The sequence below is a fragment of the Corvus moneduloides genome, chromosome 23 (assembly GCF_009650955.1).
Source record: "Corvus moneduloides isolate bCorMon1 chromosome 23, bCorMon1.pri, whole genome shotgun sequence".
NCBI classification, from domain to species: Eukaryota; Metazoa; Chordata; class Aves; order Passeriformes; family Corvidae; genus Corvus; species Corvus moneduloides.
Window position 1 is genome coordinate 5,661,008 of NC_045498.1, and position 13,892 is coordinate 5,674,899.

Genomic DNA, 13,892 nt, shown 5'->3' on the forward strand with positions numbered 1-13,892 from the left:
GGGGGATCCTCCAGTGCCAGCTTCCCACAGGGATGTGTGGCGGGGCGGGAGGCTGAGTGATCAGATTTGGTGTGTGTTTGGCTGTGGACACGGTAAAACGAGTGCTGGGATGTGATCTGAGATGTGCGTCCTGCTTGTGGGTCAGATAAACCCAGAGATTCCTGGAAGAGGGAGGGGGGAAGTGGGGAGGGCTGTTGGGCGAGATGGGTTGGGAGATTCCGGGTGAGAAGCAGGATGCTGATCCCGGCAGGACGGGCTGCAGCTCCCTGTCACCCCCCGGGGCACAGCCTGGCAGAGGTGGGACAGGTCTGTGTGCAGGGCTCGTGCCTGTGCCCGGTCCCTGCAGCCGTGGCCTCGCCCTGCCTGGAGTGTCCCTTTGTCACCCCCTGTTTACCGGCGCTCTGAGCCAGCGAGCTCCGGGCGCTGCGAGGCCACAATCGTGTTTATTCGGTTGTTTTCCTGTGCGTGACATGCCTGCATTTCCATCTTTCATTTCCTGCTGAGCCCTGTTTCCCTCCGGAGAGCCCGAGCGTGCCGGCAGCCACCTGCCCCACCTGCCCTCCCCTGCTCGGATGAGCGTTTTTTAATGATGCTGGGGAAGCTCTTCCAGCCTCCCACAGGTGATGAGTGCTGTGTTTTGCACCTCTGCGGCACCTGCGTGGGCTGTGTTCTCTCCCAGCTTCTGTTTTGCCCACCTTGAGCTCTGCTGGGAGCCTTTTCCCCTTCCTCCAGCTCTGCTGGGACCCCTGCCTAGGTTGGGGGTGTAATCCTGGCACGGCTGGGATTGAAACCAGCTCCTTCTCCAAATCCCTTGCTCTGCCCTTGCTGCCCCCAGCCATCCACCCCACTCCTGCCTTGATCCCGGTGGGATTTTTGTGCTGACTTCTGGTTGTGTCCCATCAGGCTGGGACTCATCTTGGTTTTTATGAATTGTACTCAGGCCCGTTGTGGCCCTACAGAAATGCTTCTGCCAGCAGCTTATTTTTCCCTGCAGGAAACTGTATACAAGGGCTCCTTTGGCTGAGAGATTCCAGGTGACCTTGGGCACTTTTGCTCCTGGTAAAACTCAAAACTATCCTGTGGGAGCGACTCCTCTCCCCACAGAGCGGGGCCGGGATGCTTTCCCAACCTGATGGTCCCGTGCTGTCCCGCCAGCTAATGAGCATTAGTTAATTAGTGCCCCCGCACCACCCCTCTGCTGCAGGCACGTTCAGTTGACACGGTGATGTTGGGGACAGCCGGTGTGGCCCTGGCCATCCCTGTGACCCCGCTGGGGGCTCGCCAGGGCGGTGACGGTGCAGCCTTAAGGCTCTCCCGAAATAAATCCACCCCGCACCCCAGGCGTGCCTTGGATCACACCCCCATTCCCTGGCTCTGGCAGCATCCTCAGCGTGGCTGGAACAGCCCCATCCCCACTCCCGGGGCTGGTGGGGTCTCCCAGCACGGCCCCAACCTCCGGGGTGACAGCGCTGGGGACAGCCGTGGGTGGCACGGGAGGTTTCCGTGCGGGCGCCTCCAGACGCTGCTGCCCGTGGAGATATTTCATCCTGGCCGGCTGTTTGGGATGCCTCTCGTTCCTGCTGCGAGGGCAGTTGCCGTGCTGGGAGATCTGGGATTCCTGGATGCGCGGTGGCCGCCGCGGGAGCTGGGGGCTCCCCTGACTCCCCCCCCCCTCCCGCCCCATTCTCAATATGATCGAGCCAGCTGGAGCGATCCTTCCCTCCTCCAGGAATTCCTGGCGTTCCCGGCAGAGGGGAGAGGGAACTGGGATGCTTGGGGATGGGATCTGGTGGCGCCAGACCCCCTTCCCATTAACCCCCTCGGGACAGGAGGAGGGAAGAGCCCTTCTCCCCATCCAGGCAGGGTTCGGGGGCTGCCCGGTGGGTTCTGGGCTCTCTTCCCTGCATCTCTCTCCTGCTCCTGCTGCTGTAATTTTGGAGCAGCTCCCTGCTTGCCGTGTCCAGTGGCCATCCTGATGGGATCTGGTCTCACCCCTTTGCTGGGAAGGGGAGGATGGAGATAAATAAGGTGGGATTTCGCTGTCCCCCCATGATGGGCTCAGCTCTCCGTGCCTGTTTGGGGCTGTTGGAAGGCAAGGACCCGATGTGCCCTCGTGCCCCCTCCGTGGGGCTGTTCCCACCCTTCCTTCTCACAGCCCCTTTGTCAGGAAGAATCAGGACTTTTTTTTGTTTCCCCTGTTTCTTTTTGTCTTCCTTTAGAGGAAAATTCCATTGTGCTATTTTTAGTGATGACAACTTGGCTTCTCGCAACAACTTCGTTCTGCTGCCGGCGCTGCCGGCGGGCATGGGGGGATGGCTGGGAATGGCCCCATGATGCCAGGGATGCAGCCAGCACCTCCAGCTCCAGCCCTGGATCCAGGCTCTTCCTGTGGCCACTTCCCTGGTGGTTGGATCAGCTCTTGGATCAGCTCCGTGCTGGGATGAACGGATGTCACCTCCACCCCACCGGAGCTCAGAGGGGTGCAGAGCGTCCTGGGGCACCCCGAGTGTGGAGGAGGCACCTCACCACCTGCTTCCTTCCCCAACCCGGAGCTCCCAGAGGGATTTTTGGCTCCCTGGTTCCCAGCTGTCAGGGGCACAAGCAGCAACTGGCCTGCTGGGCTTGCTCTGCTCACCATGCAAAGCGATACCCTCAGTGTGTGTCTGTCCCTGGAGAAGTGTCCGTCTGTCCCGGAGCTGCGGAGGAGGTGGACACGGGGCTGCTTCCACGAGTGTTCTGGTTTTATGAATATTTTATGGATAATGTCGCTGTGGGATGGGGGTTGCTCTGGGGAGGCTCCTCAACACATGGTGAAGGAGCCAGGGATTCATGGATGAGGGGAATCTCCTCGCTCCCCTGACTTCCAGGGAGCTTCCCCCCTGGTTTTTGGGGGCAGATTTGGCTCCTGCAGCACATCCTCGCTCTATTTCTCTCTCTCCTCTTCCTCTGGCAAAGCTCGGATGCCGTGTGGGAGCTCAGGCAGGATGATCCTGCACCGTGTGGTGGGTCTTGCTCAATCTGCTGGGATCTTTCCAGAGAGGGAATGGCGACAGCAGGATCTACCTCTGTGACAGGACATTTCAACACTGCTGACAGTGATATTATCATTATCATTATTGGTTTTATTATTTGATTTAACAGAAGTCCTGCTCCCTGCCTGGTGGACACCAGCCCTGCTGAAGGGCAGCAATGAGCGGGTCAGGCGCTCGGATCCCCTTGGATCACTCTGGGCTGGTTCCTGCTGCCAAAAATTCCTTTAAAACCAGTAAATCTCCTTTTCAGCTTTGCGAGCGCCTTGCAGCCAGGGCCAGGTGAACATGTGGTGGGTGTCGGGGGCAGAGACAGGAGGGATCTGCTCCCCATCTGCTCCTGGGTCTCACCTGGCCCATTTTTCCAGCATTTTATGGCACTTTTCTGGTGGCTTCTCCCAGACTGTTGGCCAGGGTGGCTTTTCCCACAAGGAGTGGGACCCACTTGCCCACTGCCTGCGTTTTCCTCGTCTCCTGCCTGCCAGCCTTAAATCCCATTGGGTTTTTTCCTTCCCCTCCCAATTCCCTTCACCATGCTCCCTGCTGGAAATATCCCCAGGACATCCAATCCCTGAATCCTCCAGCGTGGAGGGGTGGGATGAGGGATGCCGGGGGTGGGGAGGGGGCCCTGGTGGTGTGGGGCAGTTGCTGGGCTCATTTGCAAAAAGGGGGGTGGCCTCAGCCCTGGGAGGCTTTCATGTGCTTCATCAAATAAGGAAACACTGCCAGTGGTCAAAGGGCGACTCAGAGGAGTCCAGCGGGAATGCTGAGCCGGGGACAGTGGCCGGAGCTTGTGGGTGCCCCGATGCCGCCCAGCTGAGGAGCTGGTGGTGGGTCCGGCTGCAAAATGAACCTGGAGAAGTACAAGAAGTTCCTGGATGGGCTCGGCACGCTGAGAGGTATTTGTGACCCAGCGCGGGGAGAGGCTGAGCCGCTCCGGCTCCAGCTGGGTCCCACCATCTGTCATCGATCGCCGATCGAGGCGGATCGAGCGCTCCCGGCACGGCCAGGAGCTGCCCGGGGAGGCAGCCGGGAAGGGGTGGTGCTTCCAGGGCTCCGCTTCACTTCCCTCTTTTGTCCTCTCCTTGGATTTGGAGCTGGGCACAAAGGGAGCGCTGGGGCAGCGGCCGGCCCAGCCCTGGGAGCAGCGCAGGGAGCCCGGGGAAGCTGCTTCAGTAACAACTGGGAGAGGAATTGAGCTCCAATTCCTGCTCAGAGGGAGAGTGGGCTGCTGTTGCCACGGCGTGGGGGCTGACCCTGCTCTGCCGAGGGTGTTTTCGCTGCGGGTGCAGATTGCTGCTTTCCCACTTCCCTTCTTTCTAAAGCTCTTTCCCAGTGCTGTGCCCTCTCCTGTCTCGCGGGCTGTCCCTGGAGAGCCAGCTGGGACACCTGATCATGCCGGGCTGGCCCCTGGCAGGTGGCTGGAGGCAGGCACCCGTTGTCCCGCTGTCACAGGCAGCGAGCCCGGGCTGTGGGAGAGCAGCTCGGCTTACCTGCTGCTCTGAGAATGCTTTTTCTCCCCCTTTCTTTCTCTATTTTTTTATCTTCCCTGCTGTCAGAGGAGCTTTTTGCCCTGGAATTCCCTGCCAGCCTCATCCTGCTGCAGGGGTTCTCCTGCTAGAAGGGCAGGAGAGGAAAACAGAAGGCACCTGGAATGCCATCGCCTGTCATCCGACAATGCTGTCATTGACTCGCCCCTTTTCACAGCAAGGCCTCGGCTGGGCTTTACCAGCTGATCCCATTGTATAACAAAGGTGAATCAATTCCATGTTTAATTTAGCAGGGAGCCAAGGGAGTTGTCACCAGCAGGCTGGCAGTGTCCCCACCCTCCCGTGCAGCCGCCGCCACCGCCACGAAGGGTTAATCCCGCGGCTCTGTGGCTGACAGCTGCCCTGACTTATCGAGTCTGGGAGGAATATAATTCACTTTCTTATGCTGCCGTGGTGTCCATCATAAATTTTTCCTGAGCCTCGCTGCAGCTGGCACTGGGAATCAATGTAAAAGGAGCCCCGAGTCGCCATGTGGCGGCTGGGTGTGCCGGGGATGGTGGCCGGCGCTGTCCCCTCCATGTCCAGCCCCTTGGCAGCCGGAGCAGGGATGGGTGCCGGGTTTGGGTGCAGGGTTTGGGTGCTGTTGACCCCAACTCTGCATTTTGGGGCTGCTGCTGAAGCTCTCACATGGAGCTTCCCAGCCCCGGCTCCAGCTGCAGCTCGGCGAGTTCCCGTCCTGCCGGCGCGAGCGAGGCGCGGGGAGCCCACATGACATTATTAATCGTGTTTACAAGGTGACTGCTTGCAGGAGCTGAGCTGGCAGCCTTCCCCTCTCCAGGTGCTGCCCAGAGCCCTGCTGGGAGCGTTGGCTCCCTCTCTGGCTCCCACATCCCGGAGCTCGTGGCGCTTTCCGTGCCCGCGAGCCTGGAACAAAGACGTGGCAACGTGGGTGGCACGTCCCCAAGGAGCCCCAGTCTGTGGATTTGGGTCTGTTTTGCTGCCTCTAGACCCAGTGATGCCGACTTTGTCTGTCACCAGCTGTGTTCACCACAGCCCTTCGTGGTTTTAATTCAGGGAGCAGAGCAGGCAGGAGATGGTGGTGTGGGCAGGGAAGGGGTGGAGGCTGGAAGTGTCCAAGGCCAGGTTGCACAAGGCTTGGAGCAACCTGGTCTGGTGGAAGGTGTTCCTGCCCATGGGGATGAAATGGCCTTTGAGGTCCCTTCCAACCAATCCAGTCTGGGATTCTGTGCTTGGAGGAGGCCAAACACTGCTTGAGCCAGCACAGTTTGAGTTCTTCCATGCTGCTGGGGGCCTTCCCTGTGCATCCAAGCACAGAAGGGGTGCCCACAGGGAATGGTTGGCTCTGTGGCGCTCGCTGGTGTGGAGATGCTGCGCCGTGCATCCCGCTGTCACTGTTTGGCATTGCCGTGGATCTAAGTGTGCTCCCAGCACTGAAAACAGCCGGCCCAGCCTGCCCTTGAGCTGCGGGGCTGGCCAGAGCTGGAGGAAAACAAGGGTTTATTGCTGGAGAGGTTTCTTTTCCCTTCTCCCCCCTCATCTCTATTCATCTCCCCGGGGAGGTGGAGGCAGCAGCGGATATTGGAGCTGGGAGTGTTTCATATGTAAATGCTCGTGTGTGTGAGTCCAGGCCCCTGACCCCCGGCTCTGTGCCAGCATCCATCCCTGTCAGCCCTCCAAGGGGCTTGGAGAGCATCCCAGTGCCCCCAGCCCGCCCAGCTGGGATGGGGCTGGGGGGCCCTGCCAGATCCCTGTCTCCACGCCGGGGACAAAGGGTGCTGCTCCAGGAGGGACCCTGCCCCGGTGGGTGTGGGGTCACCCGGACTTTCCACACAGTTTCCATCTTGAGTTTCCCGGAGCAGCGTCGGTCACGGCCCCGAGATGACCAGATCCTTTGGGCTTGGCTGAGGAAACCCATTTGATTACAAATTTATTGCTGGGTTAATTTTACCAGCAGCACGAGGACGGCTGGTTTCTCTTTCTGAGGAGTTTTGTTGTTTACTTGGCAGCCGGCTCAAACCCGACATCTCCACGGCCCTGTCCGTGCACTGCCAGCTAATCTGGCTCCATCTGACCTTGGAGCTGCCCCGTGCTTTCCCCAGGGGAACCGGGCTCAGATTTTCCCCCCCTCCCCGTGACCAAGGAGTGGGTCCATGCTTGTTCTTGTCACCTCACCACTGTGCACGAGTGGTGAGGAATTTCGTGGCTGAGTTTCTGCTGTTAAAAAAGAGGGGTTTAGGTGCTGCCTGAGGGATGTGTGGGATCGGAGCAGGAGGCAGGAGCAGCATCCTGCTCTGCTGTGTGCCACCGTGCTGGAGTGGTGCCACAGCTCGTCCCCTTGTCACTGTTTGCTGTCGTCCCATCATGTGGTGGCTTCCCTGAGGAGCCGAGGCCGCCCAAGGTGGCCGGGTGTGATAAGAGATCCAGGGCCAACATCTTCCCTGGCTGCCGTGGGTGGAGGCCCTGGTGAGTTTTGGCTCCTCCAGCACGTGGCTCTGCCAGCCCTGTGTCCCGGTGTGTGAGGAGGATGGTGCTGGTGTCCCCTGGGAAAGGGTGGGTGGCACTTTTCTGGCAGGGCCACGCGCTGAGGTGTCCCCTGGGCAGCACAGCCAGGCAGGGACACTCACGGGCTGTGCCCTGACTGAGGCTCTCTGTTGATTTACAGCTTTCCCACCACAGCTCTGTGGTGCCAGGAATGGTTTTAGCCTTGGAAAGGTCCGGCTCAGCCCTGCTGAGGGAATCTGCTGGGCTTGGGCCAGGCTGGAGGGGTCCGGCAGGCCTGGGGCTTGAACGGAGTGGCCAGAGCAGTGTTAGCAACTGGATTATTTCATTTGCTTTTTAACAGGGATTAAGTTTCTCTGCAGGAGAGCAGGTCTCTAGGGAACAGAGGTTTTGGGCTCCTGCCTCCCCTTTTTTTATAATCCTACATTTCTCTGTGCTGCTGCACGCCAAGGCCGGCCGGAGCTGGGAGGAAGCATCACTTCAGAGCACGGCACAGCCATGACCGGGGGTGTGATGGAGCCTGGAAGGACCAGGACAGGTCCTGGGTGCTGTGGGGAGGCAACTGTGGGTGCCCTGCTGCCCAGACCGCCCTCTCCATAGGCAGGGTGCTGGGGCTGGCTGGCAGAGCAAGCTGCCGCTCCTTCGCCCGCCTCCCGCCCGGCGCTAATCAGGTTTCACACTGCTTAGTTTGGGACATCTAATGAGATCAGGGCTCAGGGTTGCTGCCTGCCCTCCATCTGCAGAGGAAGAGGAGGGAATCGGCCGCTTCCTTCCCTTTGACCTCCATTTCTCAGAGGAGACTTTGCACATCTCCGGCTCCACCGCTGCCGTCCTCGTGTTCGCAGCGTGGCGACGGTGGGGAGACTCTGAGCTGCTTTTCGGGGCACACCTGGGGAGCTGAAGGCAGAAAAAAAGGGGGACACAGCTTCCTAACAGCACCTTGGGCAGTCACCTCTGCTTTATTTGTGAGGAGCAGGACAGGGCCACCAGACCCAGTGGCCACACCCAGGGGAGAGCCCATCCCTGACCCCTCTGACCCCGACACCCCCGTTGTGTGGGGGGCTGTGCAAACACAGCACCCCCCAAACAAAGCGCAGCCAGTTCCCACTAGGCCAACATTTCTCTATTTCCCCCGCTGCCAAGCAGCCTCTGGTTGGCGTTGGAATAACAAGCCTCTCTGCGGAGACACCGGCTCTTTTGTTAGCTGCTAGAAAAGGAGTTTTGATGCCGGCCATCCCTCCGCCCCCCCGGCTTTCCTGCTCCCTAAGCCGCTGCTGTGGGAAGTGCAAAGCTTGGACTTGAGCTGCCGGGGATGATCCCAGCGCCGCGGCTCCAATCCGGCTCCCCACGGCTCTCCCTGGGGCTTGGCGGTGCTGGGGAACAGCGGGGTCTGGCTCCTCCAAGAGGGGCCGGGGCCTGGGACTTAATTTGGGGAATTTTTCCAGCGTTCAGGGCATTCCTGGTGCTCAGCTCCTGTGCAGGCGGTGGGAGCGGGTGCAGGATTTGGGATTTGGGATTTGGGCTGCTCTCTGGTACGGGGCTGTGCCCGTCCCCTCTGCCGGGGTTTCCATCAAATCTCAATGGTGGAGGGGTTTGGGGTTTTTTTTCGGTGTTTTGTTTTTTCATGGTTTTCTCCCTCGGCTGTCGGGGTGTGCTGGGAATTGCGGAGCGGGTGTTTACCCAGCCGTGGAGACGGCGGCTCTGTGGAGGTGTGCGGCGTTGTCCCCGTGGCCGGAGGGGCAGGGAGGGACCCGGAGATGGCATCGCCTTCCTCCTCCTCCCCCGGCCTGGGAAAGAAGCCACCTCTCGTGTCAGCACAGGCCCCTGGGAAGGCGTGCAGACGTGTGTGTCCTCTTGCACGTGGGTGTGCGAGCAAGCCTTCCTCTGCCCAGGGCTGATGCTGCTCCCTCCTGAAGAGCCCGCGGGGTTTTCTGCCGGGAGACCTTTGCTGTTCCTTTCCCCGTTCATCCCCATCCTCCTCGCCTCCGGCACCGGCTTCACCTCTTCCCTCTCACCCAGCATCTCCATGGATGGCTCCAAGCTCTCCGTGCAGCTTTGATCCGTGCCCCCAGTGCCCTGTCCCCGTTCCCTGCCCTCTCCTTGCAGGACGATGCCACCGAGTCCGTGCCAGCTCAGCGGGGTTCGGTGCTTTCCGGGAGCCGGGGTTACGTGGCCGTGAATTTCGTGGCATCGCTCAATGAGCAGGCGCTGCCAGCGTCCTCGGAGGGGTGACAAACCACGGGAGGCTTCCGAGAAGCGGGAAGCGGTGAAATAATGCCCGAGCTGCCGCGTCAGCACAATCCCCGCAGCCTTGGGGAGGGTGGATGGAGGGAGGTTTGTCATGCTGGGAAAGCAGCGGTGAGATCACTCCCCTCCAGCGTGACGCTCGCTCCCGGCGCGGAGGGAGAGCTCCAAAGGCTGGGAGAGAGTTGGAATGGGATGTATTCAGGCTGGCACTGCGTGCACGTGGCTCGTGGGCAAGGATCTGCTGGGATCCGTGTCAGGGAGATGGAGCTGGGGTCGCTCTGGGGGGTGCATGGAGGGGTGGGCACCCTGGCTCTGGATGCCCCTGGGAAAGGTGCTGGTTCTGGGACACCAAAAAGTGAACCCCACCTAGGAAAGGCTGGTGCCCTGGGAATGCTGGCTGCTCTTCTTGCAGGAGATGTGGGAGCCTCTCCCTGATCCTGCTGCGAAGGGAACGGTCTCTTTCTGAGTTATTTTTGAGATTCTCGAGGCCCTGGGCTCTCCTGCTGGCTCTGTCCATCTCGCTGGGGTTGGTCCCTTTGGACGGGCCCTGTTGGGATGTCACATTCCCGCAGACCCCATAACTGCCGCTGTGCTGGGGAATTTGCCCTCCAGCCCAGGAGTTCATGCTGCTGGGGAATGATTAAGTCATGAGCAGGTGGCCATCCAGCTCAGCCGTTTGCCTTTGCAGGATGAAAGCCACAGGAATGATGTTTGCTTCCAGCCTTGCCTCGAACATTCTTACCCCTGCCCTCCACCTCCGTGTCCCACAGCAAGGTGGTCCCGGGGTCCTTTCCCACGTCCCCCCCCCGATGTCAGCCCTGCTGTGGGAAGGGAAGTCTTGTCCTTTTTTAAAGATATTTTTCTAATTTTGGTGCCCAGACGTCTGCTGGAAAAGGGAACATCTCCATTCTTATCACCGGAGCTTCCTTTTGCTCAGTTCCGATTTTAGTGCCAGGGGGGAGGGGGTGTCCGAGGTTCCCTCCCAGCCCCTTCCCTCTCCCCTCATTTTGCCGAGTCCAGCTGACCTTTGGAAGCTCCTCTGAGAGAGATTCGCAGGCAAATATTGATTTGTGCTGCCCTCACGGTGCAGACCAGGGGGAGCTGGTGCAGAACAGCCCCCCAGCCCTGGGTGGGATGGAGCTGCTCCGGTTAATCCGCATGAAGCCCAGCTCCAGCCCCCACTATTCCCTGTCCAAATGGGGAGCAATGGAGGGGTACTCAGAGCCAAAATCCCTATTTGCACAACCCCCCCTGTGCTTGAGATGTTGGTTTTCCAGGGCCACAAGAGCCTTGCTGTCTGCGAGTTTCCATAATCCTCATTTTTGCAGTAGTGGAGGGGGGTGATGATGCCCAGGGGCCGGCAGAGGACCCCGCGGGTTTCTCCCCGTCCCTCCCAGCGGGAATGTGGCCGCTGGGGGATGACGAAAGCCAGAAGGAAATGTTGAACGTGGGGAATGTGCCCGCTGTGCCAGGAGCCGGCTGGCGAGGGCTCACCGGCTGTGCCCGCACACGCTCGGGCGGGTGATTCACCGGCAGCGGGAGAGGGTTTGGGAGCTGGAGCCGAGGAGCTGGGCAGCGTCGGGAGCCGTGACCTGCCTCGTTCCACCTTGTTTTTAATAGCCCGGATCAGAAGAAACGTCATCTTTGTTCTGGCTTTCCTTTCCCAAGGCTCCTGGCGCCGCGGGCAGGGTGGAGCGAGGCTCCGCGCCCCGGCGGGGCCCTGCCCGTGCTTGCCGGCAGAAAGCGGTGCCCTGGCACGTGCGGGAGCGCTCGGCAGCCAGGGATGGGTCTTGCTGAGCTGTCTGTCTGTCTGTCTGTCTGTCCGCAGCTGCCTTTGGTGCGGTTTGCCGGGAGGGTGTGATGCTGTGGAGGTGGGGGGGGGGGGAAGAGCTGTGATCCAAGGGGGAAGGATCTCAGCTGAGCACTGGAGTGGGGTCTGTGCTCCATGCCCTGGTTCAGGATTAGGAACAGTGTTTGTTCCAGCCCTGTGACCCCATCCAGCTCCCACGGAAGCCCAGACAGGCTCCTCGACCCACTCCAGAGCAGGACCTGTCCCTGGGTGATGCTGTCTTTGATTTACATGGGCACCCCAATCCAAAACCTGGACTCTCCTTCCCCTCCCGGTCGATTCTCAGCCGCTGCCATAAGCGACTGAGATTTGCCCTTAAAGCCCCCCAGAAAGGAGGAAAAAACCAGCAGAAAGGGGAAAAGCTTTGCTGAGGAAGCACGGCAGGAAACCTGGCTCCTGTCCTGCAGTCGCGAGTTTGTGCGTGCTCAGCACTGCTGCTGGACAGGCTCTGTAGCTGCTGTGGGAACTGGGGTGCCTCGTGGGCAGGGTGGGGTGACCCTGATGACCCTTTGGGGCAGAGAAGCCCTCCAGGGCACTCCCAGCTGCTCCCATGTCCAGTTTTTCCTGCTGCAGGCAGCGGAGGCGCTTTGTTAGGCTTGGCTGGGGGGGAGCTGGCAGCGGGGTGCAGGCAGAGCGCCGGAGCGATGCTTCACCCCGGCTCAGCGCCGCCAGGTGCCAGCTCTGGCTCTGTCCCCAGCGATGCCCACTCCGGCGTTTCCACAGTGCCACCTGGCTGCCACCTCCCGGGGCTGGGACACGCCGCCCCGGCCGGAGCTCGTGGAGCTTTTGCTGCTTTCTGCCAGGCCACAGCACCCAGGGGATGAAGGAGCAGTGCAGTGGCTTCAGCCACAGCGATGCCAAGGTGCCTCCATGCCCTGAGTGGCGACAGAGACACGAGGGCTGTGCCCGGCTCTCGTGTGACACTGCCCGGCAGCTTCTCCGGTCATATAAGGAGATGCCGGAGCCGGGAGCCGATCTCTTGTCGCCTGAGCATTACTCACTGGGGAGGCACAGGGAGGGGGGAGGAACAGCCCAGGACACCCAAAGTTTGGCGTGACTCAGCTCCGGGCAGGAGCGTGGCTGGAGCGAGGGGGGTCCGGGATCCGCGTCCCCACGGCTGTGCTGTGGGGTACCCTAAACCCAGGTGGGGGGCAGCGCTGGGGTCCCACCATGCTGGGTGATGCAAAATGCTGCCCAGGGCACTCTGTGAAATAAGGGGAGTGCCCTGCAAGGTGGGGACCCCTCTGTGGGAGGGCAGGGCCTCTCCGCTCCCCAAATTCCTGCGCGGGCGAGAGATGTGTCCTCTCCCCACCCCTTTCCTTTCCGGGCCAAGCCGCTTTGCAAGGAACTAAAAATGAGCTGTTTGTGTTTTGGGTGCTCAGGGTGGTTTCCATGGCAGGGAGGGGGGGGTGGCTGCATCCGGGGCTGGATGGTCCCCAGAGCTCGGCAGAGTCACCCTGAAAGCTGCCGTTGGCTCCTGACACCCCGGATCAGCCACCTCCTTCCCACCTTATCAGCTTCCTGTAGCAGGAAAAGGAAAGTGGGGTGATGGTGCTAAACTGAGCTGGGTGAATTTGGCGTCACAGGAATCCCTGGGGTGTCCTGATGCAGCAGAGGGATGTAGTGATATATATAAATGTACATTTATATAAATATATTCAGGAGTTGGGCTCAGTGGTCCTCGTGGGTCCCTTCCAAGTCAGGGCATTCTACGATTCCATTAAATTATATTTGTATGTATAAATGTAAGTAAATCCATATATTTACACGTGATTATGTATATTTTAAGGATTTATTTCACCCAAAGCCTTGTCCAGGTGGAGCTCAGTGCATTTTATCAGCCCCTCCGTGCAGGAAACACCCAGGTAGCACAGGAGCAGCTGAGCCCCCCATGGTTGCACCTGGGACGAGGGGATGTGGGAAACCAACTCCTGCTTCCTGGACCCTTTTCCACTGGCACATCCCAGCTCCACCTCTGCCTTGCAGGAAGCTCTTCACCCCGCTCAGGGTGAACCACGGGCTCATTTATGGTGGCCTCATGCCTGCCTCGCGGTGGGTCATTCCTCCTGCAGCCTTAACAGAAAGCAGACGGCTTTGGAGGAAAACTATGCCAGGATATTTTTCATCCGTGCAGGGATGGAGCTCTGGAAAATACATTGCAACAGCGCCGAGCCCCGGGGTAATTCTGTATTTTTTATCACCCATCTCCCTGTCCCGAAAGATGTGGGGGTTGCAGGAACCCCAGGGAATGATGCAGTTGTAGGGTCATGGAATGGTTGGGTTGGAAGGGACCTTAAAGATCATCTCATTCCTCACCCCTGTAATGGACAAGGACACCTTCCACGATCCCAGGGTGCTCCAAGCCCTGTCCAACCTGGTCTTGGACACTTCCAGGGATCCAGGGGCAGCCACAGCTTCTTCAGTCAAACTGTGCCAGGTTTTGGAATGTTTCAGGCAATGTTTGGTCTATCAGGTTTTGCTTGATATGGTTTTCTTTGTGTGCCTGACCAGCTGGTGGCTGTTGGGTTTGGGGAAGTGCTCAGGGTTATAAATACAATGTAAGTCTCTACTTGCACCTGCATGAAACCCTGGACCTCATGGGGTTTCCCAAATGTGGAGCGGGAGCTGTGGGATGGCATCTGGCCCTGCATGAGCTCCATCTCCAGGTCAGTAGAACCTGAGCTGGGATTCCTGGCTCTCCCACCAGTAAATCCTGAGCCAGGCTGATGCTCTGCAGGTCTGCTCTGTGCCACGCTC

At 59.8% G+C, this 13,892-nt stretch overlaps 1 protein-coding gene across 10 annotated transcripts in view; it reads left to right on the plus strand.

Moving 5' to 3' along the window:
• Positions 1 to 13,892, plus strand: part of MACF1 (microtubule actin crosslinking factor 1) — a 139,762-nt gene that overhangs the window by 13,089 nt on the left and 112,781 nt on the right. Inside the window, exon 1 of one of the 10 annotated variants that reach the window (XM_032132029.1) lies at positions 3,799 to 3,928. The exons of the other annotated variants lie outside the window; for them this stretch is intronic. Coding sequence (XP_031987920.1) covers positions 3,877 to 3,928 — 52 coding nt within the window. The 5' untranslated portion in view covers positions 3,799 to 3,876. Of the gene's footprint in view, positions 1 to 3,798; positions 3,929 to 13,892 lie in introns of those variants that run through there. 10 annotated transcript variants of the gene reach the window in all.